Genomic DNA, 24,910 nt, shown 5'->3' with positions numbered 1-24,910 from the left:
GTCCCTTTTCCACAGCATGGAGATGTGGGAAGATGCCTACCTTGGGTCACCTAGAAAAGGCAGTTTATAGGAAGAAATAATACAGGCTGAAATGATTAAAATACAGGCTGAAATGAGCACTGAGCTGCCCACATCCTCCACGTCATGACACGATGTAACGCTGGAGTATAGGTCACTACTTGGTCTCTAGCCCACCCCAAGCACAGTACATTATATTGTTCCCAACAAATATTTCTCTTTCACAGCTCACAAGAAAATAAGAATGTCTAAAGAGGTGCATTTCTCAATCAAACACCAGTGACCTTTCCACCATAGTAAGTGAGTTCTTCCAAACAGGTTTTTCCTTTATTATCGTTTTTAATTTGTTTTCGCAAGGGGATAGGAGACCAGTGACACTTCCTTATGGCAACTTACGTACGCTCTCTCTTCCACCCACCACTACAGATTTAGAAATGCGTAAGAACGAGAGCACGTATCATTGCTTGGCAAATTCACTTTGTCAGAAATCATGTTCTTCAGTCTGAAAATGTTTTAGCTGGGAGCTCAAACACATAGGAAAAGCATTTGCAAATACACAAAATTTTGCTCTAAAAATGTTTTCTCTTTTGTTTTTATTAATTACACATTTACATAACAGGTTTGATCATATTCATCCTCTATACAAAGGCTCAGAAATGGTCTACATTTTCTCAGAGAAACACCTAAATGTGAAGAACCATGTCCCTCAAAACAGGGAAGGTTGTACTGGAGCAATTTCTTATATGCAAAGTGTGTATTTTTGCTTATGGCTGATTACAGAGATACTTTTACCCCAAATAAATATTTTTCTTGGATTACTCTCCAGAGTATCTCATATCAGTAAAACACTACCATATGCTTTATATGCATATAAGCACGGCAAAAGAAATCACTTCTTCCTTCTCAAGCCACCCAAATCAGTCTCCTGAGACAGACTTTCAAAGTAGGAGCTCAGTTGAGATGCGCTGAAATGTTCAAATTGCACCCTCCACCTGCAGATGTTTGGTCACCTCTCACATTATCTGGTACGGGGTGGGTTCCTGCAGTTTGCGCTTCAGAAGAAATCCTCCCACGGTGAGGATGGCAGCTGCCAGCACCACGGCGGTCACAGCCAGAGGAACATGAGAGCTAGCAGCAGGCGCTAAGCTCTCAGACTCCCCTCTCTCCTGGATGTTAGAGGCCAGATCTGTGCAGAAGAGAGCAAATAGAGTGGCTTTGGCAAATAGAGTGGATTTGTTTACTGAGCTGGTTAATCTCAAAGTTAGTGAGGCAAAGAGAAATTGATATAAAATGTTGCAATGTGGATATGATCAGAAAACAAATTGCTTTATCACACATTAACAAATGATCCCGTGGCCGTACCAAACAAGTAAAGATTACGGCAAGAAATTATGAAGCAACTAAGAACTTATAATGATTACACTTTAAGACCATAAGATGCTATTTCCTGACAGTAGAAACACCAGCTTTAGGACACTGGAAAACATTTTCAAGGGGACCTATAGATTGTTCACTAATAAATAAGAGATATGCAAATCAGGCAGGGACAGCATTGAGAATCTAATACAGATCCTGCAGGTAGATGGGTTACGTCTCATTTCTCTTCCAGAACTTAATCAATTGCCATTTGACACATGCAGAATAAATAGTTGATCTAAGATAAAAAGGAAATAGTCTGTAAACATTATAAAACAATTTTATATCCATTATTTAAAAAAAAAATGTCGCCCATAATAATTATAGCAGAGTTGTGAATAAACCAGCAAAGGCATATTTCAGAACTAGATTTCTGAACTGATATGTAAATGCACAGCAACATAGAGAGTTCTGCATTAAACACAAGTGGAAGTTATTTACCAATACCAGCATTTCTGTTCTCAGTGGGAGCCTCCTGAAGCTGAATAGGTCCAACAATAACACTCATTTTTTCCTGCGAAGATCCTGCATTCCTCTTGAACCTGTTAACACAGCCTTGATAGCAGCGGGAAGAATAGTCATTTTGCCTGCACACCACCAGCTCACACTGCAGGAAGACTGACGGGTATCGTCCAACAAATGAAAATGCATTAAAGGTAAAACGACTGACACTTCTGTACGGTGAATAGTAAGAAGAGTAGGTAGGATCTTTGACACACCTAGAGAGAGATATGAAAGTAACAGATTAGTTGTCTTAACCAGAAACACTGTTACACTATCTCTGTGCAATATGCTTCAGGTTCAGATATAAAACCAAAAGGTAAGAGTATAAGGGAACTCAAAAGGATTTTTAACAAAAGTATGTTTTTAGCAAGAGAAAATAAAAGGCAAAAACATGTAGCAGTGCCAGTGATTTCAATCAAAATATATACATTTCATAACTCAACAAAGTTCTTGTAAACATGAATAGCTGAAAAATAACTTGTAGTTCTGCTGTCTTCTGTGTTTAAGGTACAGGTGAAGACCTGTTCTGCATTTGCTAACAGGGTTACCTGCAGGTTGTTGCAGAAGCAGAAAGGGCCTATTTCTACCCTGGAAGAACAAAACTTATTCTGATACACATCATCACAGGCAAGCAATAGGCTCTCTAGTCCTTTGGTGTTTGCAGAGTACTGTGCTCAACACCTGTCCCAACTGTATCTTGCTCAACACTTGTCCCAACACTTGACAGATGTCAAATATTTCCACATTTCACAGAGCAAGTTGTTATGTTAACTTTCTTGTCACAGAGTTTCTCTTTCTATCAGTGACTAGCCTTTGCAATTACCCAAACTAGATCTTGGTCATTCCAGATAAATTTAACAACCGTGAAATGATTCACCCACAGCTGTTACCCCAGAATATTTCAAAGTTGTCATTAATTACTTTTTTATCTCCAAAAATATTTCACTGCTCATTTGCCTAATAAAGACCTAACAGTCCTCATGGTTTATTTTAGACTGCAATGATATCCCAACACCCATATTTATAGATGGATATTATCGATTTAACATTCAGTCAATACATTTCTGTTTGACACAGTTCTATAATACATGAATAAAAAATAACTGGAAAAAGATCAGAATGTATTTGCTCCATCTCCTGTGAGAGTGTCCTGCTCACAAAGCTTAATGAATATGTATTTTTACAAAAAAAAAAAAAAAAGAAAAATCTAAAGAAATCCCAACAAGAGGAAAACCTTTCTCAGATTCACATAATGTGTGAAAAGGAAGCCATTCACTTGGCAGGCAATAGACACTGAGACATTTAAGCCTGATACATGCTGTAACCTTCCAGCTTAGTGGTAGGTTACTACACTCCTACCTTGCTAAGGTTACCAATATCAACACCCTCCCAGGAGGCAGAAAGATTCAAATCCTACCTAGCACAGGAGGGAAATAAATTAGCATAGGCCTTTCCTTCCTAGAAGAAAATGGGACTCCAAGAGGCACACTTTTATGCTTCTATCTCCTTGTCTGTTTTGCGTTCCTTACAAGACACCACAACTGTTTTATCAAAAGTCACATTTTGTAGCAAATCAAGCAAAATGTCCTAGATTTTTGGAATAGCAAGAAAAGTCTAAGGAATTTGCTTTCTTTCTGAATAGACTATGTTGTGTTCTGGTTATCATTCTCTAGATATCATTAACAATATTTGAATAACATTGTTGCAAAACAGCGTAATAGAAGGCTCCTGAGAACCTTCCAATACCTAAAGGGGCCTACTGGAAAGCTGGGGAGAGACTTTTTGTCAGGGAATACAATGATAGGACAAGGGGTAATGGCTTTAAACTAAAAGAGGGTATATTTAGGTTAGATATAAGGAGGAAATTCTTCACTCATCTATGTCAGAAACAAGTTCAGACCTCAGTGCTTTACTGCAAATTCTGAATAGAATTTCAATTGTCATATTTAATTTTATTCAGGCTTTGCCAGAAAATCTTTCTTAGAATTGCGTTTGTATTGAGAATTGCAACCAATGTACACTGGCACTAAATTACCTCTTTCATAAGTGAAGAACTTTAAGAACTGTGTACACAGATTTAAAATAATTCCTAAGAAAGTTCTTACCCACTTCTGATTAATTCATATTTCATTGTTGTAAAATTATTAGGATCAGGTGATGCCACACATGTATCCACGAACAACACCAGATTTGTGTCAGAGCTGTAAAGAGAAGCTTGAAGGAACAAATTCTGATTCAGGTCAACGTAGTAAGGAAAGTCATGCACTGGCCACAGGAACGATGAGGAATTGTAGAATGTCAGGTTCACATTGTATCTACTGTATTGGGTTTCAGTGACATTAACAGTGTCATTATCAGCAATGTACATTACTTGCACCCAGGTGTTCTGCAGCATTTTGCAGTTAATGTGCAACTGAAGGTCCTTTTGCCTCTTGATGATGGAATCAGAAACAGATGCTCTTATCACATTGGAGTAGGTGATCGTTTCATTGTCGCCCTGTTCAACACATTAGATAAGTGCAAAATTAATACATGCAGTCATGTTCACACTGTGCAGTATAAACTTCTGTATGTGCCAGGTCCTCGTATTATTCAGAAAGAACTTGCCACAGAATCACATAATCACAGAATGGTTGAGGTTGGAAGGGACCTCTGGAGATCATCTAGTCCAACCCACCTGCTCAAGCAGGGTCACCTAAAGCACATTGCACAGGATCACTCCACAACCTCTCTGGGCAACCTCTTTCAGTGCTCTGTCACCCTCACAGTGAAGATGTTTTTCCTCATACGTCATACACAAAAACCCAAAGCATCCTGGATGGGATTGTTCACTCAACTCTATCCTACATTTTCTTCTCTAGAACATCACGCTGAAATAGATACAGAGACTACCTAATACTTGGGAAGGACAAGTAGGAATGTTTAACGGACCTTAGCCTCCCAAAACACATGCTTCTTTTCTGTGTTTTGAATACCATTGGACCACAATGCCCCTTGTGATTTTTGGCAGTTTCCCAAATGTCTACTAAATTTCTGTGCCCAGACCTGGAGACCTCTCAAGAATACATCGACACCCACCTGTCTACGTGTACCACAGCTGTTGTATGGAATGTTGAATATAACCTGAGTCGATGTAATTGTTGGTCTACAAGAAGAATCAGACAAGCTGGTGCTCCACGCTGAGTAGCCCTGTGACTGGAGATAGCTTCTTTCTATAACTGCATGCATATATGTTGGCAAGCACACAAGGGCTAGTGAAGAAAATATGAATTATTAATGAATTCAGGTAATTGATAATGCTTACATGTTAAAACTTCACCAAATGCAAAAGCTACTACCGTTTAGGGGAGAGAATTCATTAACCAGAACACTTACTTTTACACTTTATGCTTAGATATGAATAGTCTCTGACAAACCTCAGCAGCTCAAGATCCAGTTTTGCCTTCATTGTTAGATAAATGCTTAATGGAGCTGATATGGTGTAGGTAATAGCTCTGCTTGGAAAAGTTGGAGTAGGAAAACTGCAGATAGCCTTTCTAACCAATATTTCTATGATTCTGTGAAAATTTGTCCACAAGGATAAAAAAAAAAAAGTGCAAGTAATGAGGTGGTACGAAGAAAGATAAGTTTAGACTGACCATCATAGGAAACATCTAAGGGCAACTAATTACATAATTGAAAGTCTTTTTTAAAGTAAAAAGCAATTATTGTCTGAAAGTGATCAGTCAATAACTAGTTATGAAATTCAAGAAGGAATATCATCTTTGTGGGAGTGGCTCAACAATGTTAACAAATACTTATCTGGCAAATAAAATCAGGGTATAAAAGCCTTTTAGCAAAGAAAGCATTATTAAGTGAAGGAAACTTACTGGTACTCTGATCTGCTGGAAAGGATCGATATTCAGCATAAAACCCGCTACTTGAATATCTGGAGTCGCTGTGAAATCTGATGGTCATTAGGTTTGAGGATGATGTGTAGGCAACGTTATACCCAGAACAAATTCTTCGAAGCAGAGGAGAAGTATTGGGTGGCCCATCATAGATCTCAATATAGTCATTCTGGCATCCACCTTGCAACCTGAGGAAGCAACATGAATATAGGGTAAACACATTCGGTAAACTTCAGTTTTCAAGCGCTGAACAATAAAATAAGATACTGCATTCACACAATTTCCAGATAATATTTAAAATTCCTTTATAAGTATTGGAAACACACTTGGGAACTGTGCTTTCAGTTGAGATTTGGGCCCTATTTAGTGCCCAAGCAACAAGAAATTTACTTACTGAATGCTTCTAAATGTGATCATAATGCGGAAGTTATTCATCACTTGTATTTCCCACAAACAATTTGCATTATCTGGATAATTTGAAGGATAAAAAGGACTCTGAATTGTTCCGGAGGATCTTGACAATAAGCCACCACAAAAATATTTTCTAGCTGAAAAAAAAAAACCATACAGATGTGATTCACATAGATTTGCCTATGAACAAATAAATATATATTTTATGTACCCAAGCCATAGCAACTGATGGTAAAGTCTCTAGAGAAACTGGATGGATATGCTCTTCTAACTGAGACTACAAGGGTGATTTAATCAACGAATTCTGACTCTTCTGTACTACTTTGAAGCTGGTGAACTTAAGATATATATGTGTACAAGAGACAGAAAGAGACACTGGCCCAAATAATACAAGGTATAGAAAAGGTCAGAAACAAAATCGACAGAGGCTGAAATCTATCCCCAGAAGAAACTGAGTCACAGAGGAGAGTGTGTAGGATTAAAGAAGAAAAAATAATTAATTATATGGAATAAATTAAAGAATGTAATTACTACAATTCCAGTCTATGCATTAGTAACTAAAACAAATCAAAATATATGCACAGGAAAACAGTGAAAAATGCAAACACACATAGAGTAATTAAAACTGGAGTAGAAACAGGGTTTGAGGTATTTATCCAACCACCAAACTGGGCTACTAAAAAGTGTAGTCCAAAATCACAAGTGAGGAATATTATCCCTGAAGAGATACATCTTGAGGAACAAAGCACAATCTCTTGTGAAGCTTTCCACTCTCCATGCCTGCAGGCAAGGCACACGACAGCCCCAGGGGCAGCACCATGCCCTGCCCTGGTGCGTGCGGCTTCCAGCACTGCCCTCCTGCCCATCCAAACCGGGCACCGGGCAGCGTCAGACCGCCAAGCTGCTTGGGCTGCTAACCAGTGCCGCCCGAGAAGAATGCACAGAAAGGAGCCACAGGAGTTGCAGACGTACCTGGAGTTGTGGTGGGATATGGGCTCGTTGTGGAATTTATAGCTCCTGAGGAAGAAAGAGAAAGAAGCAAGTGAGGGACTTTGGGAGGAAGGTGCATGATCAGGTTTGCTCCCAGCAATGGTGAATTTGCTGCTGCCCAGTCGCACTGGCTATGCAGAGCGTGGGGGTCTCAGCATGGGCATCCAGCATGGGAACAGAGTAAAACAGAAACGGCAAGAGTGTCTCCGAATGATCTCCATGTCAGGCAAAGTAGGGGCAATTTATGAAAGCGCACTATGACTGATGGAGGAAAACCAACACTACCTGAGCAGACAACACCTGCGTCCTCATAGTGCCCACAGTTATGGACGCCCCAGCCAGAGCTCCTGCACTCAAACAGGGAGGACTCATTCCCTGTGCACTGCACATCGTCCAGGTGAATACTGCCACTGCCTGGTCCAAAATAGGCATTTCCGAGTGCAGAAACAGCATAGCCGCATTCCAGCTGCCTGCACACAACGTGGGCATCATTGAGGTCCCAGCCGTCGTCACACACCGTGCCCTGTCTCCCATTGCGGTAGATCTCTATGCGTCCCTCACATCGGTTTGTGCCATTCACCAAGCTCAGAGAGACACCTGGGAAAGCAGGGAACAAGGAAAACGTGGGAAAAGCTGCTGGCACACAGGCACCTTCCCTCACCATTGCATTTCATCACCACACCACTTTCAGGCCACCGGGATCGTCACCCTCCACTCCATTAGACTGTGCCTTTTATAGAATCAGATAATCACAGAATGGTTTGGGTTGGCAGGGACCCTAAAGACCATCCTGTTACAACTCCCACACCATGGCACCTTTCACCAGACCCCAAAGCCCCATCCAGCCTGACCTTGAACACTTCCAGGGATGGGCCATCCCCAACTTCTCCCGGCAGCCTGTGCCAGGGCCTCACCACCCTCCGAGTGAAGAATTTCCTCATTATATCTAATCTAAATCTACCCTCTTGTAGTTTAAAGCCATTACCCTTTCTAACACCTCTTCTACCCCCTGACAAAGAGTCCCTCTCCAGATTTTCTGCAGCGCCCTTTAGGTAGTGGAAGGCCACTATAAGGCCTCCCTGGAGCCTTCTCTTCTTCAGGCTGAACAACCCCAACTCCCTCAGCTTGTCTTCACAGGAGAGATTCTCCAGCCCCTTGATCATCTTAGTGGCGCCTCTCTAGACTAGTTCTTATACTTCGATGTCCTTCCTGCGCTGGGGTCTCACACCGGAAAACAGGACTCCAGGTGGGGTCTCAGGAGAGCAGAGCAGAGCAGAGGAGGAGAATCCCCACCCTCGCCCTGATGGCTGTACTGCTGCTGGTGCAGCCCAGGGTATGGTTGGCTTTCTGGGCCACAGGCACGCATTGCTGGCTCATGTTGAGCTTCTCATCCACCAGCAGCTCTTCCCCTCATGCCTGCTCTCAATCCATGCTCCACCCAGCCTCTATTTGTGCTAGGTATTCCCTGATCCAGATACTTGGCCTTGTTGAACCCCTGGAGGTTCACACAGGCTGACCTCTCAAGCCTGCCCAGGTCCCTCTGGATGGCATCCTTTTCCTCCAACGTGTTGACCACACGACATAGCTTGGTGACATCAGCAAATATGCTGAGGGTGCACCCAATTTCTCTGTCCACTTTCCCTTGGCTCGGCTCTCCCATCCTTCTATTCTGTGACTCTGGTGCTTCTTTGAAAGGGATCAGGGGGCGTTGGTGGATTCAAGCTCAACGTGAGCTAGTAATGGGCCCTGGTTGCCAACAGGGCCAGACCTGGCCTGGGGTACACATAGCACCACTGAGCTAGCCGGTCGGAAAGAGTGCTTGCCCCACTCTACTCAGCACAGCTGTGGCTGCACCTCGAGTCCTGTGCACAGTTCTGGGCTCCATGACAGAAGAAGGATATAAAGAGATTGCAGCCATTCCAATGGGGGGCCACAACGGACCCAGGGGCAGCACCATGCCCTGCCCTGGTGCGTGTGGCTACCACCACCACCCTCATGCCCCTCCACACCTGGCACTGGGCAGCATCAGACCGCCAAGCTGCTTGGGCTGCTAACCAGTGCCGCCTGAGAAGAATGCACAGAAAGGAGCCATGGGAGATACAGACATACCTGGAGTTGTGGTGGGATATGGGCTCGTCGTGGTTATTGCAGCTGTAGAGGGAGGAAGAGAGATGCAAGTGAGGGACTTAGAACAAGTGAGTTCCAAGCCTTCTCCACACCAGGCACATAGAGGCAATCTATGAAAGCACACCAGGATTGATGGAGGAAAACCAACACTACCTGAGCAGACAACACCTGCATCTTCATAGTGGCCACAGTTATGGACGCCCCAGCCAGAGCTTCTGCACTCAAACAGGGAGGACTCATTCCCTGTGCACTGCACATCGTCCAGGTAAATACTGCCACTGCCTTGTCCAAAATAGGCATTTCCGAGTGCAGAAACAGCATAGCCGCATTCCAGCTGCCTGCACACAACTTGGGCATCATTGAGGTCCCAGCCGTCGTCACACACCGTGCCCTGTCTCCCATTGCGGTAGATCTCTATGCGCCCCTCACACCGGTTCCTGCCATTCACCAAGCTCAGAGAGACACCTGGGAAAGCAGGGCACAAGGAAAACATGGGAAAAGCTGCTGGCACACAGGGACCTTCCCGCACCGTTGCATTTCATCACCACACCACTTTCAGGCCACCGGCATCAATACCTTCCACTCTATTCGAATCAGAGAATCATTAAAGTTGGAGAAGCCCTCCAAGATCCTCTGATCCAACCGTCCCCCTACTACCAATATCACCCACTAAACCATGTCCCCAAGCACCACGTCCAACCTCTCCTTGAACACCCCCAGGGACGGTGACGCCACCACCTCCCTGGGCAACCCGTCCCAACGCCCGACTGCACTTTCTGAGGAGAAATATCTCCTCATTTCCAACCTGAATCTGCCTTCATGGAACCTGAGGCCATTCCCCCTAGTTCTATCACTAGATACCTGTGAGAACAGGCTGACCCCCAGCTCCCCACACCTCCCTTTTAGGGAGCTGTAGACAGCAATAATGTCTCCCCTGAGCCTGTTCTCTCCAGACTAAACAACCCCAGTGCCTTCAGCTGCTCCCCATAGGACTTGTGTCCCAGGCCCTTCACCAGCTTTGTTGCCCTTCTCTGGACACGCTCCAGGGCCTCGATGTCCTTCTTGTAGTGAGGGGCCCAAAGCTGAACACAGCGCTCGAGGTGCGGCCTCACCAGAGCAGAGCACAGGGGGACGATCACTTCCCTGCTCCTGCTGGCTGCACCATCCCTGACACAACCAGGCTGCCGTTGGCCTTCTTGGCCACCGGGGCACACTGCCGGCTCATGTTCAGGTGAGCAGTGACCAACACCCCCAGGTCCTTTTTCACTGCACAGCTTTCCAGCCACTCTGCCCCAAGCCTGTAGCGCTGTAGGGGGCTGTTGTGACCAAAGTGCAGGATCTGAAACTTAGCCATGTTGAACCTCATCCCCTGGGGCTCAGCCCATCGATCCAACCTGACCAGGTGCCTCTGCAGGGACTTTCCATCCTGCAGAAGATCGCCACTTCCTCGCAACTTGGCGTCAACTTAAAATTTACTGAGGGGGCACTTAATTGTCCCATCCAAATCATCAGTTAAGATACTAGAGAGGATGGGCACCAACACCAACCCTAGGGGAACACCACTCGTGATGAAGGTGCAATCTGCACAGGGCACGGTGCAGCCCTGAGCTCTGAGTTCTCCATGCCTGCAGAAAGGAGCCATGGGAGATGCACACGTACCTGGAGTTGTGGTGGGACTTGGGCTCGTCATGGTTATTGCAGCTGTTGTGGGAGGAAGAGAAAGAAGTAAGTGAGGGACTTTGGGAGGAAGGAGCATGACCAGGTTTGCTCCCGGCACTGGGGATGTTGCTGCTGCCCGGTCGTGTTGCCATCGCAGAGCATGGGAATCTCAGCATGGGCATCAGGCGTGGGGACAGGGCAAAATAGAAACAGGAAATGTGGCTCTGAACCTTCTCCCCATCAGGCAATGTAGGGGCAATCTATGATAGCGCGCTATGATTGATGGAGGAAAACGAAGGGTACCTGAGCAGAGAACACCTGCGTCTTCATGGTGGCCACAGTTGTGGACGCCCCAGCCAGAGCTTCTACACTCAAACAGGGAGGACTCACTCCCTGTGCACTGCACATCGTCCAGGTAAATACTGCCACTGCCTTGTCCAAAATAAGCACTTCCGAACGCAGAAACAGCATAGCCACATCCCAGCTGCCTGCACACAACGTGGGCATCATTGAGATCCCAGCCGTCGTCACACACTGTGCCACGGCTCCCATTGCGGTAGATCTCTATGCGCCCCTCACACCGGTTCCTGCCATTCACCAAGCTCAGAGAGACACCTGGGAAAGCAGGGAACAAGGAAAATGTGGGAAAAGCTGCTGGCAAACAGGCACCTGCCCTCACTGTTGCATTTCATCACCACAACACTTTCAGGCCACTGGGATCGCCACCCTCCACGCTATTAGGCTCTGCCTTTCCCCTGGCTCGACTCTCCCATCCTTCTATTCTGTGACTCTGGTGCTTCTTTGAAAGGACTCGGGGGGCTTTGGTGGATGCGAGCGCAACATGAGCTAGCAATGGACCCTGGTCGCCAACAGGGCCAGCCCTGATGTGGCGTGCACATAGCACCGCTGAGCTAGCCGGTCGGAAGGAGTGCTTGCCCCACTCTACTAAGCACAGCTGTGGCTGCACCTCGAGTCCTGTGCACAGTCCTGGGCTCCACAACGGAATCTGGATAAAAAGATATGGCAGCCATTCCAATGGGGGGCCACAACAGCCCCAGGGGCAGCACCATGCCCTGCCCTGGTGCGTGTGGCAACCACCACCACCCTCCTGCCCCTCCACACCTGGCACTGGGCAGCATCAGACCGCCAAGCTGCTTGGGCTGCTAACCAGTGCCGCCCGAGAAGAATGCACAGAAAGGAGCCACGGGAGATGCAGACATACCTGGAGTTGTGGTGGGATATGGGCTCGTCGTGGTTATTGCAGCTGCAGAGGAAGGAAGAGAAAGAAGTGAGTGAGGGACTTTGGGAGGAAGGAGCATGACCAGGTTTCATCCCGGCACTGGGCGTGTTGCTGCTGCCTGGTTGCACTGGTGATACAGAGCATGGGGGGCTCAGCACGGCCATCCAGCATGGGGACAGAGCAAAAGAGAAACAGGAAATGTGGCTCTGAACCTTCTCCAACACAGGCAAAGTAAGGACGATTTATGAAAGCACACCAGGATTGATGGAGGAAAACCAACACTACCTGAGCAGACAACACCTGCGTCTTCACTGTGCCCACAGTTGTGGACGCCCCAGCCAGAGCTCCTGCACTCAAACAGGGAGGACTCATTCCCTGTGCACTGCACATCGTCCAGGTAAATACTGCCACTGCCTGGTCCAAAATAGGCATTTCCGAGTGCAGAAACAGCATAGCCGCATCCCAGCTGCCTGCACACAACTTGAGCATCATTGAGGCCCCAGCCGTCGTCACACACCGTGCCCCGGCTCCCATAGTGGTTGATCTCTATGCGCCCCTCACACCGGTTCCTGCCATTCACCAAGCTCAGAGAGACACCTGGGAAAGCAGGGAACAAGGAAAACGTGGGAAAAGCTGCTGGCAAACAGGCACCTGCCCTCACCATTGCATGTCATCACCACACCACTTTCAGGCCACTGGGATCAACACGCTCCGCTTTATTAGGCTCCGCCTTTCCCCTGGCTCGACTCTCCCATCCTTCTATTTTGTGACTGTGGTGCTTCTTTGAAAGGGATCGTGGGGCATTGGTGGATGCAAGCTCAACATGAGCTAGTAACCGGCCCTGGTCGCTAACAGGGCCAGGCCTGACGTGGGGCGCACATAGCACTGCTGAGCTAGCCGGTCGGAAGGAGTGCTTGCCCCACTGAACTCAGCACAGCTGTGGCTGCACCTTGAGTCCTGTGGGCTCCACGACAGAAGAAGGATATAAAAAGATTGCAGCCATTCCAATGAAGGGCCACGGGGATGGGGAAAGGCCTAGAGGGCTTGAAATTAGCAAGAGAGGCTGAGGCCATTTGGTTTGTTCAGCTTAGAGAAGAGGAGACTGAGGGGTGAGCCCGCTGCTGCCTGCACCTTCCTCTCGATGGGGAATGGAGAGGGAGGCACCGATCTCTTTCCTCCGGTGACAGGACACGAGGAAATGCCTGAAACCTGCCTCAGGGGAGGCTCAGATTGGATGGTAGGAACAGCATCTTCACTGAGAGGCAGGTCAGGCACTGCAGCAGGCTCCCTGGCAAGTGGTCATGGCCCTAGGCCTTTCAGTGCTGAGGAAGCATTTCCACAATGCTCCTAGACACGTGCAGGAGACGGACTCGATGGCCCTTGTGAGTCCCTCCCAGCTCTGGATATTCTACGGGTCTGGGACTCCACGGAAGAGTCAAAGCCCACCCTGGCACTCAGCAACTGATGATACCCAAAAGAAGTGCACAGAAAACACTGGAAAAATATAGACGTACCTGGAGGAACGGTTGGTTGGAAGCCAACTGTGGTTCTGTATGTCCGACCTGTTGATGGAGGAAGAAAAAGAAGCAAGTGAGGGACTTCTGGATGAAGGAGCAATCTGGACAGGGTATGGTTCATCCCTGAGCTCTACGCTCTCCATGCCTGCAGGCAAGGCATACGACAGCCCCAGGGGCAGCACCATGCCCTGCCCTGGTGCGTGCGGCTTCTGGCACTGCCCTCCTGCCCATCCCAACCGCGCACTGGGCATTGTCAGACCGCCAAGCTGCTTGGGCTGCTAACCAGTGCCGCCCAAGAAGAATGCACAGAAAGGAGCCATGGGAGATGCACACGTACCTGGAGTTGTGGTGGGATATAGACTTGTCATGGAATTTGCAGCTGTTGAGGGAAGAAAAGAAAAAAGAAAGTGAGGGACTTTGGGAGAAAGGAACATTAGCAGGTTTTGCTCCAGCAATGGTCAATTTCATGCTGCCCGGTTGCACTGGTGATGCAGAGCATGGGGGGCTCAGCACAGGCATCCAGTGTAGGAACAGAGCCAAACAGAAATGGCAAGAGTGGCTCCGAACCATCTCCTTGTCAGGCAAAGTAGGGGTATTTTATGAAATCGCTCTATGATTGATGGAGGAAAACCAACACTACCTGAGCAGACAACACCTGCGTCTTCATAGTGCCCACAGTTGTGGACGCCCCAGCCAGAGCTCCTGCACTCAAACAGGGAGGACTCACTCCCTGTGCACTGCACATCGTCCAGGTAAATACTGCCACTGCCTTGTCCAAAATAGGCATTTCCAAGTGCAGAAACAGCATAGCCGCATCCCAGCTGCCTGCACACAACTTGAGCATCATTTAGGTCCCAGCTGTCGTCACACACCGTGCCCCGGCTCCCATAGTGGTTGATCTCTATGCGCCCCTCACACCGGTTCCTGCCATTCACCAAGCTCAGAGAGACACCTGGGAAAGCAGGGCACAAGAAAAACATGGGAAAAGCTGCTGGCATACAAGCACCTGCCCTCACCGTTGCATTTCATCACCACACCACTTTCAGGCCACTGGGATCAACACGCTCCGCTCTATTAGGCTCCGCCTTTCCCCTGGCTCGACTCTCCCATCCTTCTATTTTGTGACTGTGGTGCTTCTTTGAAAGGGATCGGGGGGCATTGGTGGAAGCAAGCTCAAAATGACCTAACAAGGGGCCCTGGTCACCAAAAGGGCCAGCCCTGACGTGGGGTGCACATAGCACCACTGAGCTAGCCGGTCAGAAGGAGTGCTTGCCCCACTGAACTCAGCACAGCTGTGGCTGCACCTCAAGTCCTGTGCACAGTTCTGGGCTCCACGACAGAAGAAGGATATAAAAAGATATGGCAGCCATTCCAATGGAGGGTCACAGGGATGGGGAAAGGCCTAGAGGGCTTGACATTAGCAGGAGAGGCTGAGGCCATTTGGTTTGTTCAGCTTAGAAGAGGAGCCTGAGGGGTGAGCCCGCTGCTGCCTGCACCTTCCTCTCGATGGGGAATGGAGAGGGAGGCACCGATCTCTTTCCTCCGGTGACTGGACACGAGGAAATGCCTGAAACCTGCCTCAGGGGAGGCTCAGGTTGGATGGTAGGAACAGCGTCTTCACTGAGAGGCAGGTCAGGCACTGCAGCAGGCTCCCTGGCAAGTGGTCATGGCCCTAGGCCTTTCAGTGCTGAGGAAGCATTTCCACAATGCTCCTAGACACGTGCAGGAGATGGACTCGATGGCGCTTGTGAGTCCTTCCCAGCTCTGGATATTCTACGGGTCTGGGACTCCACGGAAGAGTCAAAGCCCACCCTGGCACTCAGCAACTGATGATACCCAAAAGAAGTGCACAGAAAACACTGGAAAAATATAGATGTACCTGGAGGAACGGTTGGTTGGAAGCCAACTGTGGTTCTGTACGTCCGACCTGTTGATGGAGGAAGAGAAAGAAGCAAGTGAGGGACTTCTGGATGAAGGAGCAATCTTTACAGGGCACGGTGCATCCCTGAGCTCTACGCTCTCCATGCCTGCAGGCAAGGCATACGACAGCCCCAGGGGCAGCACCATGCCCTGCCCTGGTGCGTGCGGCTTCTGGCACTGCCCTCCTGCCCATCCCAACCGCGCACTGGGCAGCGTCAGACCGCCAAGGTGCTTGGGCAGCTAACCAGTGCCGCCCGAGAAGAATGCAAGGAAAGGAGTCATGGGAGATGCAGACGTACCTGGAGTTGTGGTGGGATATAGACTTGTCATGGAATTTGCAGCTGTTGAGGGAAGGAAAGAAAAAAGAAAGTGAGGGACTTTTGGAGGAAGGAACATTAGCAGGTTTTGCTCCCAGCAATGGTGAATTTGCTGCTGCCCGGTTGCACTGGCGATGCAGAGCATGGGGGGGCTCAGCACGGGCATCCAGTATAAGAACAGAGCCAAATAGAAACGGCAAGAGTGGCTCCGAACCATCTCCTTGTCAGGCAAAGTAGGGGTATTTTATGAAATCGCTCTATGATTGATGGAGAAAAAGCAACACTACCTGAGCAGACAACACCTGCATCTTCACTGTGCCCACAGTTATGGACGCCCCAGCCAGAGTTCCTGCACTCAAACAGGGAGGACTCACTCCCTGTGCACTGCACATCGTCCAGGTAAATACTGCCACTGCCTTGTCCAAAATAGGCATTTCCGAGTGCAGAAACAGCATAGCCGCATCCCAGCTGCCTGCACACAACGTGGGCATCATTGAGGCCCCAGCTGTCGTCACACACCGTGCCCCGGCTCCCATAGTGGTTGATCTCTATGCGCCCCTCACACCGGTTCCTGCCATTCACCAAGCTCAGAGAGACACCTGGGAAAGCAGGGCACAAGAAAAACATGGGAAAAGCTGCTGGCACACAGGGACCTGCCCTCACCGTTGCATTTCATCACCACACCACTTTCAGGCCACTGGAATCAGCACCCTCCACGCTACTATGCTCTGCCTTTTCCCCTGGCTCGACTCTCCCATCCTTCTATTCTGTGACTCTGGTGTTGATTTAAAAGGGTTCAGGGGGCATTGGTGGTTGGAAGCTCAATGTGAGCCAGCAACGGGCCCTGGTTGCCAACAGGGCCAGCCCTGATGTGGCGTGCACATAGCACCGCTGAGCTAGCCGGTCGGAAGGAGTGCTTGCCCCACTTTACTCAGCACAGCTGTGGCTGCACCTCGAGTCCTGTGCACAGTTCTGGGCTCCACAACGGAATCTGGATAAAAAGATATGGCAGCCATTCCAATGGGGGGCCACAACAGCCCCAGGGGCAGCACCATGCCCTGCCCTGGTGCGTGTGGCAACCGCCACCACCCTCCTGCCCATCCAAACCGGGCACTGGGCAGCGTCAGACCGCCAAGCTGCTTGGGCTGCTAACCAGTGCCGCCCGAGAAGAATGCACAGAAAGGAGCCATGGGAGATGCAGACATACCTGGAGTTGTGGTGGGATATGGGCTCGTCGTGGTTATTGCAGCTGCAGAGGAAGGAAGAGAAAGAAGTGAGTGAGGGACTTTGGGAGGAAGGAGCATGACCAGGTTTCATCCCGGCACTGGGCGTGTTGCTGCTGCCCGGTTGCACTGGTGATACAGAGCATGGGGGGCTCAGCACGGGCATCCAGCGTGGGGACAGAGCAAAAGAGAAACAGGAAATGTGGCTCTGAACCTTCTCCAACACAGGCAAAGTAAGGGCGATTTATGAAAGCACACCAGGATTGATGGAGGAAAACCAACACTACCTGAGCAGACAACACCTGCGTCTTCACTGTGCCCACAGTTGTGGACGCCCCAGCCAGAGCTCCTGCACTCAAACAGGGAGGACTCACTCCCCATGCACTGCACATCGTCCAGGTAAATACTGCCACTGCCTGGTCCAAAATAGGCATTTCCGAGTGCAGAAACAGCATAGCCGCATCCCAGCTGCCTGCACACAACTTGAGCATCATTGAGGTCCCAGCTGTCGTCACACACCGTGCCCCGGCTCCCATTGCGGTAGATCTCTATGCGCCCCTCACACCGATTCCTGCCATTCACCAAGCTCAGAGAGACACCTGGGAAAGCAGGGAACAAGGAAAACGTAGGAAAAGCTGCTGGCATACAAGCACCTGCCCTCACCATTGCATGTCATCACCACACCACTTTCAGGCCACTGGGATCAACACGCTCCGCTTTATTAGGCTCCGCCTTTCCCCTGGCTCGACTCTCCCATCCTTCTATTTTGTGACTGTGGTGCTTCTTTGAAAGGGATCGGGGGGCATTGGTGGATGCAAGCTCAACATGAGCTAGTAACCGGCCCTGGTTGCTAACAGGGCCAGGCCTGACGTGGGGCGCACATAGCACTGCTGAGCTAGCCGGTCGGAAGGAGTGCTTGCCCCACTGAACTCAGCACAGCTGTGGCTGCACCTTGAGTCCTGTGGGCTCCACGACAGAAAAAGGATATAAAAAGATTGCAGCCATTCCAATGGAGGGTCACAGGGATGGGGAAAGGCCTAGAGGGCTTGACATTAGCAAGAGAGGCTGAGGCCATTTGGTTTGTTCAGCTTAGAAGAGGAGACTGAGGGGTGAGCCCGCTGCTGCCTGCACCTTCCTCTCGATGGGGAATGGAGAGGGAGGCACCGATCTCTTTCCTCCGGTGACAGGACACGAGGAAATGCCTGAAACCTGCCTCAGGGGAGGCTCAGATTGGATGGTAGGAACAGCATCTTCACTGAGAGGCAGGTCAGGCACTGCAGCAGGCTCCCTGGCAAGTGGTCATGGCCCTAGGCCTTTCAGTGCTGAGGAAGCATTTCCACAATGCTCCTAGACACGTGCAGGAGACGGACTCGATGGCCCTTGTGAGTCCCTCCCAGCTCTGGATATTCTACGGGTCTGGGACTCCACGGAAGAGTCAAAGCCCACCCTGGCACTCAGCAACTGATGATACCCAAAAGAAGTGCACAGAAAACACTGGAAAAATATAGACGTACCTGGAGGAACGGTTGGTTGGAAGCCAACTGTGGTTCTGTATGTCCGACCTGTTGATGGAGGAAGAGAAAGAAGCAAGTGAGGGACTTCTGGATGAAGGAGCAATCTTTACAGGGCACGGTGCATCCCTGAGCTCTACGCTCTCCATGCCTGCAGGCAAGGCATACGACAGCCCCAGGGGCAGCACCATGCCCTGCCCTGGTGCGTGCAGCTTCTGGCACTGCCCTCCTGCCCATCCCAACCGTGCACTGGGCAGCGTCAGACCGCCAAGGTTCTTGGGCTGCTAACCAGTGCCGCCCAAGAAGAATGCACAGAAAGGAGCCATGGGAGATGCAGACGTACCTGGAGTTGTGGTGGGATATAGACTTGTCATGGAATTTGCAGCTGTTGAGGGAAGAAAAGAAAAAAGAAAGTGAGGGACTTTGGGAGGAAGGAACATTAGCAGGTTTTGCTCCAGCAATGGTCAATTTGCTGCTGCCCGGTTGCACTGGCGATGCAGAGCATGGGGGGCTCAGCACAGGCATCCAGTGTAGGAACAGAGCCAAACAGAAATGGCAAGAGTGGCTCCGAACCATCTCCTTGTCAGGCAAAGTAGGGGTATTTTATGAAATCGCTCTATGATTGATGGAGGAAAACCAACACTACCTGAGCAGACAACACCTGCGTCTTCATAGTGCCCACAGTTGTGGACGCCCCAGCCAGAGCTCCTGCACTCAAACAGGGAGGACTCACTCCCTGTGCACTGCACATCGTCCAGGTAAATACTGCCACTGCCTGGTCCAAAATAGGCATTTCCGAGTGCAGAAACAGCATAGCCGCATCCCAGCTGCCTGCACACAACTTGAGCATCACTGAGGCCCCAGCTGTCGTCACACACCGTGCCCCGGCTCCCATAGTGGTTGATCTCTATGCGCCCCTCACACCGATTCCTGCCATTCACCAAGCTCAGAGAGACACCTGGGAAAGCAGGGAACAAGGAAAACGTGGGAAAAGCTGCTGGCACACAGGCACCTTCCCTCACCGTTGCATTTCATCACCACAACACTTTCAGGCCACTGGAATCAGCACCCTCCATGCTACTAGGCTCCGCCTTTCCCCTGGCTTGCCTCTCCCATCCTTCTATTCTGTGACTCTGGTGTTGATTTAAAAGGGTTCAGGGGGCATTGGTGGTTGGAAGCTCAATGTGAGCCAGCAACGGGCCCTGGTTGCCAACAGGGCCAGCCCTGACGTGGGGTGCACATAGCACCGCTGAGCTAGCCGGTCGGAAGGAGTGCTTGCCCCACTGAACTCAGCACAGCTGTGGCTGCACCTCGAGTCCTGTGCACAGTTCTGGGCTCCACAACGGAATCTGGATAAAAAGATATGGCAGCCATTCCAATGGGGGGCCACAACAGCCCCAGGGGCAGCACCATGCCCTGCCCTGGTGCGTGTGGCAACCACCACCACCCTCCTGCCCCTCCACACCTGGCACTGGGCAGCATCAGACCGCCAAGCTGCTTGGGCTGCTAACCAGTGCCGCCCGAGAAGAATGCACAGAAAGGAGCCATGGGAGATGTAGACGTACCTGGAGTTGTGGTGGGATATGGGCTCGTCGTGGTTATTGCAGCTGCAGAGGAAGGAAGAGAAAGAAGCAAGTGAGGGACTTCTGGATGAAGGAGCAATCTGGACAGGACACGGTGCATCCCTGAGCTCTACGCTCTCTGTGACTGCAGAAAGGAGCCACAGGAGATGTAGACGTACCTGGAGTTGTGGTGGGAATTTTGCTCGTCATGGCTGTTTCAACTGTTGCATGAGGAAGAGAAAAAAGTAAGTGAGGTACTTTGGGAGGAAGGAGCATGACCAGGTTTGCTCCCAGCACTGGGCATGGCGCTGCTGACCAGGCGCGCTGGCGATTCATAGTGTTGGGGTCTTAGCACGGGCATCCAGGGTGGGGACAGAGCAAAACAGGAATGGCAAAGGAACCATCTCTATGTCTCGTAAACTAAGCTGAGTTTCTTGTTGGAAATGGCATGTTTAAAGAGTCGTTACATTTGTCCACATAGAAGAGGGGCAACCTCAAGTGAGGAATATTTTCCCTGAATATCCCTCATCTATAATGATACAGAGCAATCTCTCCTGGATCTCTGCACTCTCCATGCCTGCAGGCAAGGCATACAACAGCCCCAGGGGCAGCACCATGCACTAGCCTGATGCTTGTGGCCAACCTGCTTGGGCTGCTAACCAGTGCAGCCCGAGAAGAGCGCACAGAAAGGAGCCATGGGACATGCAGACGTACCTGGAGTTGTGGTGGGATATGGGCTCGTCGTGGATGTAGTATCTGTTGCTGGAGGAAGAGAAAGAAGCAAGTGAGGGACTTCTGGATGAAGGAGCAATCTGGACAGGGTATGGTTCATCCCTGAGCTCTACGCTCTCCATGCCTGCAGGCAAGGCACACGACAGCTCCAGGGGCAGCACCGTGCCCTGCCCTGGTGCGTGTGGCTACCAGCACTGCCCTCCTGCTCCCCCAAACCTGGCACTGGGCAGCGTCAGACCGCCAAGCTGCTTGGGCTGCTAACCAGTGCCGCCCAAGGAGAATGCAGAGAAAGGAGCCATGGGAGATGCAGACGTACCCGTAAGTGTACTTATGGTCATAGACCTTCTTGAGATACTTGTACCTGTGGATTGAGGAAAAGCAATAATTAAGTGAGGGACTTTGGGAGGAAGGAGCATTACAAGTCTTGTTCACAGTTCTGGGTTATTCAGTGATGTGCTTTCACAGTTTCCAGACTGTGAGACATGATCTTTTATTTGGACACGGGAATCTTTCCAGAAGAGAGAATTTCTCCAGAATTCCTCCTTTTTCATTTTTATCTACTTCTCAGCTAGATACTTGTGTATTTGGTTGTACAATCCAATGCCTTGGATAGGGATTTAGTTGTACAATCTTATGTAGAAACTGACAGAAATACAATTTGTAAGCAATTTAAAGTAAATAAATAAAACTATGCAGATTACTTTTTCTAAGGCTACAAATATCAGTTGAGACAATGGGTTTACAATGGGAAAACAAAACAGCTAGACAAACTTTTTTTCTGAGACATACTCAATCCATGCAATGACTCTTAAAACAGCACACTGACGCATCTTCTGACAAGACACACAGGAGAGGTGTGAGGGAGATTTGCTGAAAATGTGCTTTAAGAAAAGGGCCTGCTGTATATTTTGCCCACCAATATATTTTAAATACTGGAAGGATGCAAAGGATGTTTTCTTATTCATAGCTGCAAAGAACAACAGATAGGTTTCAGCAAACAGACAGGTTTCCCTAGAAGGATTATAACACCTTTTTTTTTTTTTTTTTGCCTATGTCTTAAAAGCACATGTGCCTGAATTAAAGCTGGGAAGTCCCTTTGCTAATGCAAACCATGATGCGGATGGGCATAACACTGCTCAGGAGGTGTCTGCTGAGAATGGCGAGTCCAAGATATCACCCTTGTGAAATATCAATAGTATTTAGAAAGTCCTCAGTGATACTAAATGTTGGTTTCTGAGAAAGCACAACCTACCTGAATACTGTCTCTGTTATGATTTGGTTGTGTAAATGTGCAAGGCTGGGTTTTTACAGTCTCCAGGTTTTCCGTCTGTGTGCATGACCATCTCAATGGCATAACTGGGAGGAAAATGCATGCCCCTGGTACTACATGGTGCCATGCATGATAGCAACTGTGTCTTACTATTGTGCTTCTATTAAGTTATATAAAGTTAAATAAGTATTGGGTGGTTCCATAAGCATCTAGAAGGTTAACTTTGAATTCTTTTAAAGCAAGTATACATTACAGCCAAGGAACTACATTTTTTCATAATTTCATATTGAAAAACACAGATTTAAGCAAAGTCTTTTATTAGTATATTCAAGGTCATTTATTTTTTTTTATTTGGTTTAATCTACGTTACAGGACACTACTGTTAAAGTTGGAACGATACTGATTTCATTGTAATAAATTTACTTAAATATAAATAATAGTTAATCACAATGTTGAATGGATCATATTTTTAATAAGACAACATGATGCTATCAAATTGTAGCCCGTTTTACATCCAATCTTTGCACAAAGTTGATAATATTAGCACATGAGTTACATGTATGGAACCACTGAAGAAGCGTAAGACATCCCCTTTTTTTCTACCTTTTTTTGGAAATACTGGTTTTAAAAATTTTAAGTGGTTTACCTGTGGCATCCAGAAGTGCTGTACTTAGGAGGAAAAGCAAGATCTTGTTGGTACCCATCTTGCCAAGAGGTGCCAATAAAGCAGAGCATCAGAATTTATACTTCTACACCTGTGAAAGGGTGAGGCTCCCAAGGCCAGTCTGTCCAAACAATAGGTGGTTATGAAATGTAGTTTAACAGTCATGGTCCAAGTTGTGTCTGATTTCTTATCCAATATTTTTATGACTACCTGATCTTTACAGAAAGATAACCTATGAAGAACAAAGTTTCCATTTCCTGTAAAATTTGTGCTGTCGTCACTAATACAAATTATCTTAACTATATATTTGACTTGTGTGCAGGCCCAGCATTACCTTTGGAACCAGACTGGTGAACCCATGTGTTTCTTTGCACCTACCATACCAATTTTATTTACTTGCTGCTTGTAGCTAATGGCTTAAGTAAGCAGACTGTAATGCATTGCAAGGTGAGGCATCAAATTCATACCAGGCTTTCTGATGAATCCTTCAAGAAAGAATTCTGGTCTCATAAATGTTTCTATTTCTGATGGTTTCCTCTTGAAATTACACGCTTGCTTCTCTGTTGCTTGTCAACAAACAGCACATTATACATGTGATTGAGTCTTGTACCAAAAATAAATTAATGTCAGCTATTTGTTAAATACCCTAACTAAGCCTAACCAGGGACCTCTGTTGAGCTTGCTCTGGTTTAGCAATGTCTTCCCTCAATCTACCACTATGCTCCTTAGCTGAATTTGACAATAAAAAATCCTTTGAATCATGAAGTTTATCAAAAGAGAAAGAAATATGGGTTGAAGAAAACCCAAAAGTTCTGTTGAACTGGTTTCATTATTTGGTCTGTGTGAAGTCTTAATGCATTTTTAGAATGCTAAGGGAACAACAGCCTGTCCTGCTAATTTGTTAGCTGGAGTCACTATATTGCACTTCTACTATTTCTCCCCATGTGATGAGAAGAAATACAGGACAGCTAGAAACAGGATATTTGTTGGTCTTATATTCTGTTCATTGCACTTCATCCAGGCTATACTTATCTGTCCATTTTGGCTATGATACAAACACCAATCAAACCACATAGCTGACATAATTCGTGATTCCTGATGGTATACTCCAACCTTCCTCTTGCAGCAAGGCACAGCTTGGGTCTAGAGACAAAGGGAATAAGGAATTCTCTTTCTGAAAAGTTTAACAGCACTAGAATAGAGGAAGAAAAGACAAAAGACCAGGGTCCAGAAACAGAATCAGAAGTTGTCAAAGCAGTCACTGAGAAGAACAAACAAACTGGAGGACAATGGTAAATACAACTGATTGTATTCATGTAATGAAGAAATGGAAGCATGAACATTGCTATTCACAGCTCTGCTGTTCCTGACAAAAGGAAAAACAATACCATGTGCTCAGTGGAGTGATCACACATCATGATTCGGAAGGGGCTGTGGGGTCATTTTCCTTCCTTTAAATTCTTGAAAAAAAACATTTTTGTACAGGCCAAGGTGCTCAACCAGCTGAAAAGCAGTTTTGCAGGCAAGGAACCTTGGGGTCCTGGTGAACAAATTGACCATGACCCCACAACGTGCCATTGCAGCGAAGATGGCCAATGGCACGCTGGTGCCGCTTTCAGAAGCACATTGCCAGCAGCTGAGGGAGGTGATCTGTCATCCCCTGTGCTCAGCACTGGTGAGCGTGCTGGTTTCGCTGGAGCTGTCTCTGATCTGGCATGGGGCAGCTGCTGGGCTCTGCTCACAGAGGCCCCCCCCTGCAGCCCCTCTGCCACCAAAACCTTGCCACGTAAACCCAATACAGTGAGACCCACCTGGGGTTCTGGTTCCAGTTCTGGGTTACCCAGTACATGAGAGACATGGACATACTAGAGCAAGTCTAGAGAAGTTGTTCAGATGATTAAAGGTGTGGAGCATCTCTCATAGAAGGCAAGGCTGAGAG

General features: G+C 48.1%; 1 protein-coding gene across 1 annotated transcript; it reads right to left on the bottom strand.

The window, feature by feature from the left end:
• On the bottom strand, positions 1-24,285 carry DMBT1 (deleted in malignant brain tumors 1). The gene is made up of 30 exons (XM_080596560.1): positions 22,954-24,285; positions 21,354-21,398; positions 21,020-21,067; positions 20,485-20,526; positions 20,309-20,350; positions 19,390-19,701; positions 19,087-19,128; positions 18,747-18,794; positions 17,520-17,831; positions 17,217-17,258; positions 16,297-16,608; positions 15,992-16,033; positions 15,652-15,699; positions 14,413-14,724; positions 14,110-14,151; positions 13,770-13,817; positions 12,541-12,852; positions 12,238-12,279; positions 11,319-11,630; positions 11,016-11,057; positions 9,510-9,821; positions 9,339-9,380; positions 7,515-7,826; positions 7,212-7,256; positions 6,223-6,376; positions 5,808-6,016; positions 5,017-5,189; positions 4,044-4,435; positions 1,876-2,153; positions 1-1,204 (listed from the first exon to the last, which is right to left on the bottom strand). The coding sequence occupies exons 1-30, from the start codon at positions 23,009-23,011 to the stop codon at positions 1,032-1,034; spliced, it is 4,593 nt and encodes a 1,530-aa protein (XP_080452686.1). The 5' UTR covers positions 23,012-24,285; the 3' UTR covers positions 1-1,031.
• Between the last annotated feature and the right edge of the window lie 625 nt (positions 24,286-24,910).

The sequence above is a fragment of the Anser brachyrhynchus genome (genome assembly GCF_964034855.1).
Source record: "Anser brachyrhynchus genome assembly, chromosome: 6".
Lineage (NCBI taxonomy): Eukaryota > Metazoa > Chordata > Aves > Anseriformes > Anatidae > Anser > Anser brachyrhynchus.
Note: the sequence above shows the minus strand (reverse complement) of the source record. Positions and strands in the feature narration are given on the sequence as shown.

Coding starts and splice junctions, on each gene's coding strand:
- DMBT1 (XM_080596560.1), bottom strand. CDS start 23,011: ATGGGTACCAACAAGATCTTGCTTTTCCTCCTAAGTACAGCACTTCTG. Junction 14,152..14,412: donor CGCAGGTGTTGTCTGCTCAG/GTAGTGTTGGTT, acceptor TTCCCTCAACAG/CTGCAAATTCCATGACAAGT. Junction 9,381..9,509: donor TGCAGGTGTTGTCTGCTCAG/GTAGTGTTGGTT, acceptor CTCCCTCTACAG/CTGCAATAACCACGACGAGC.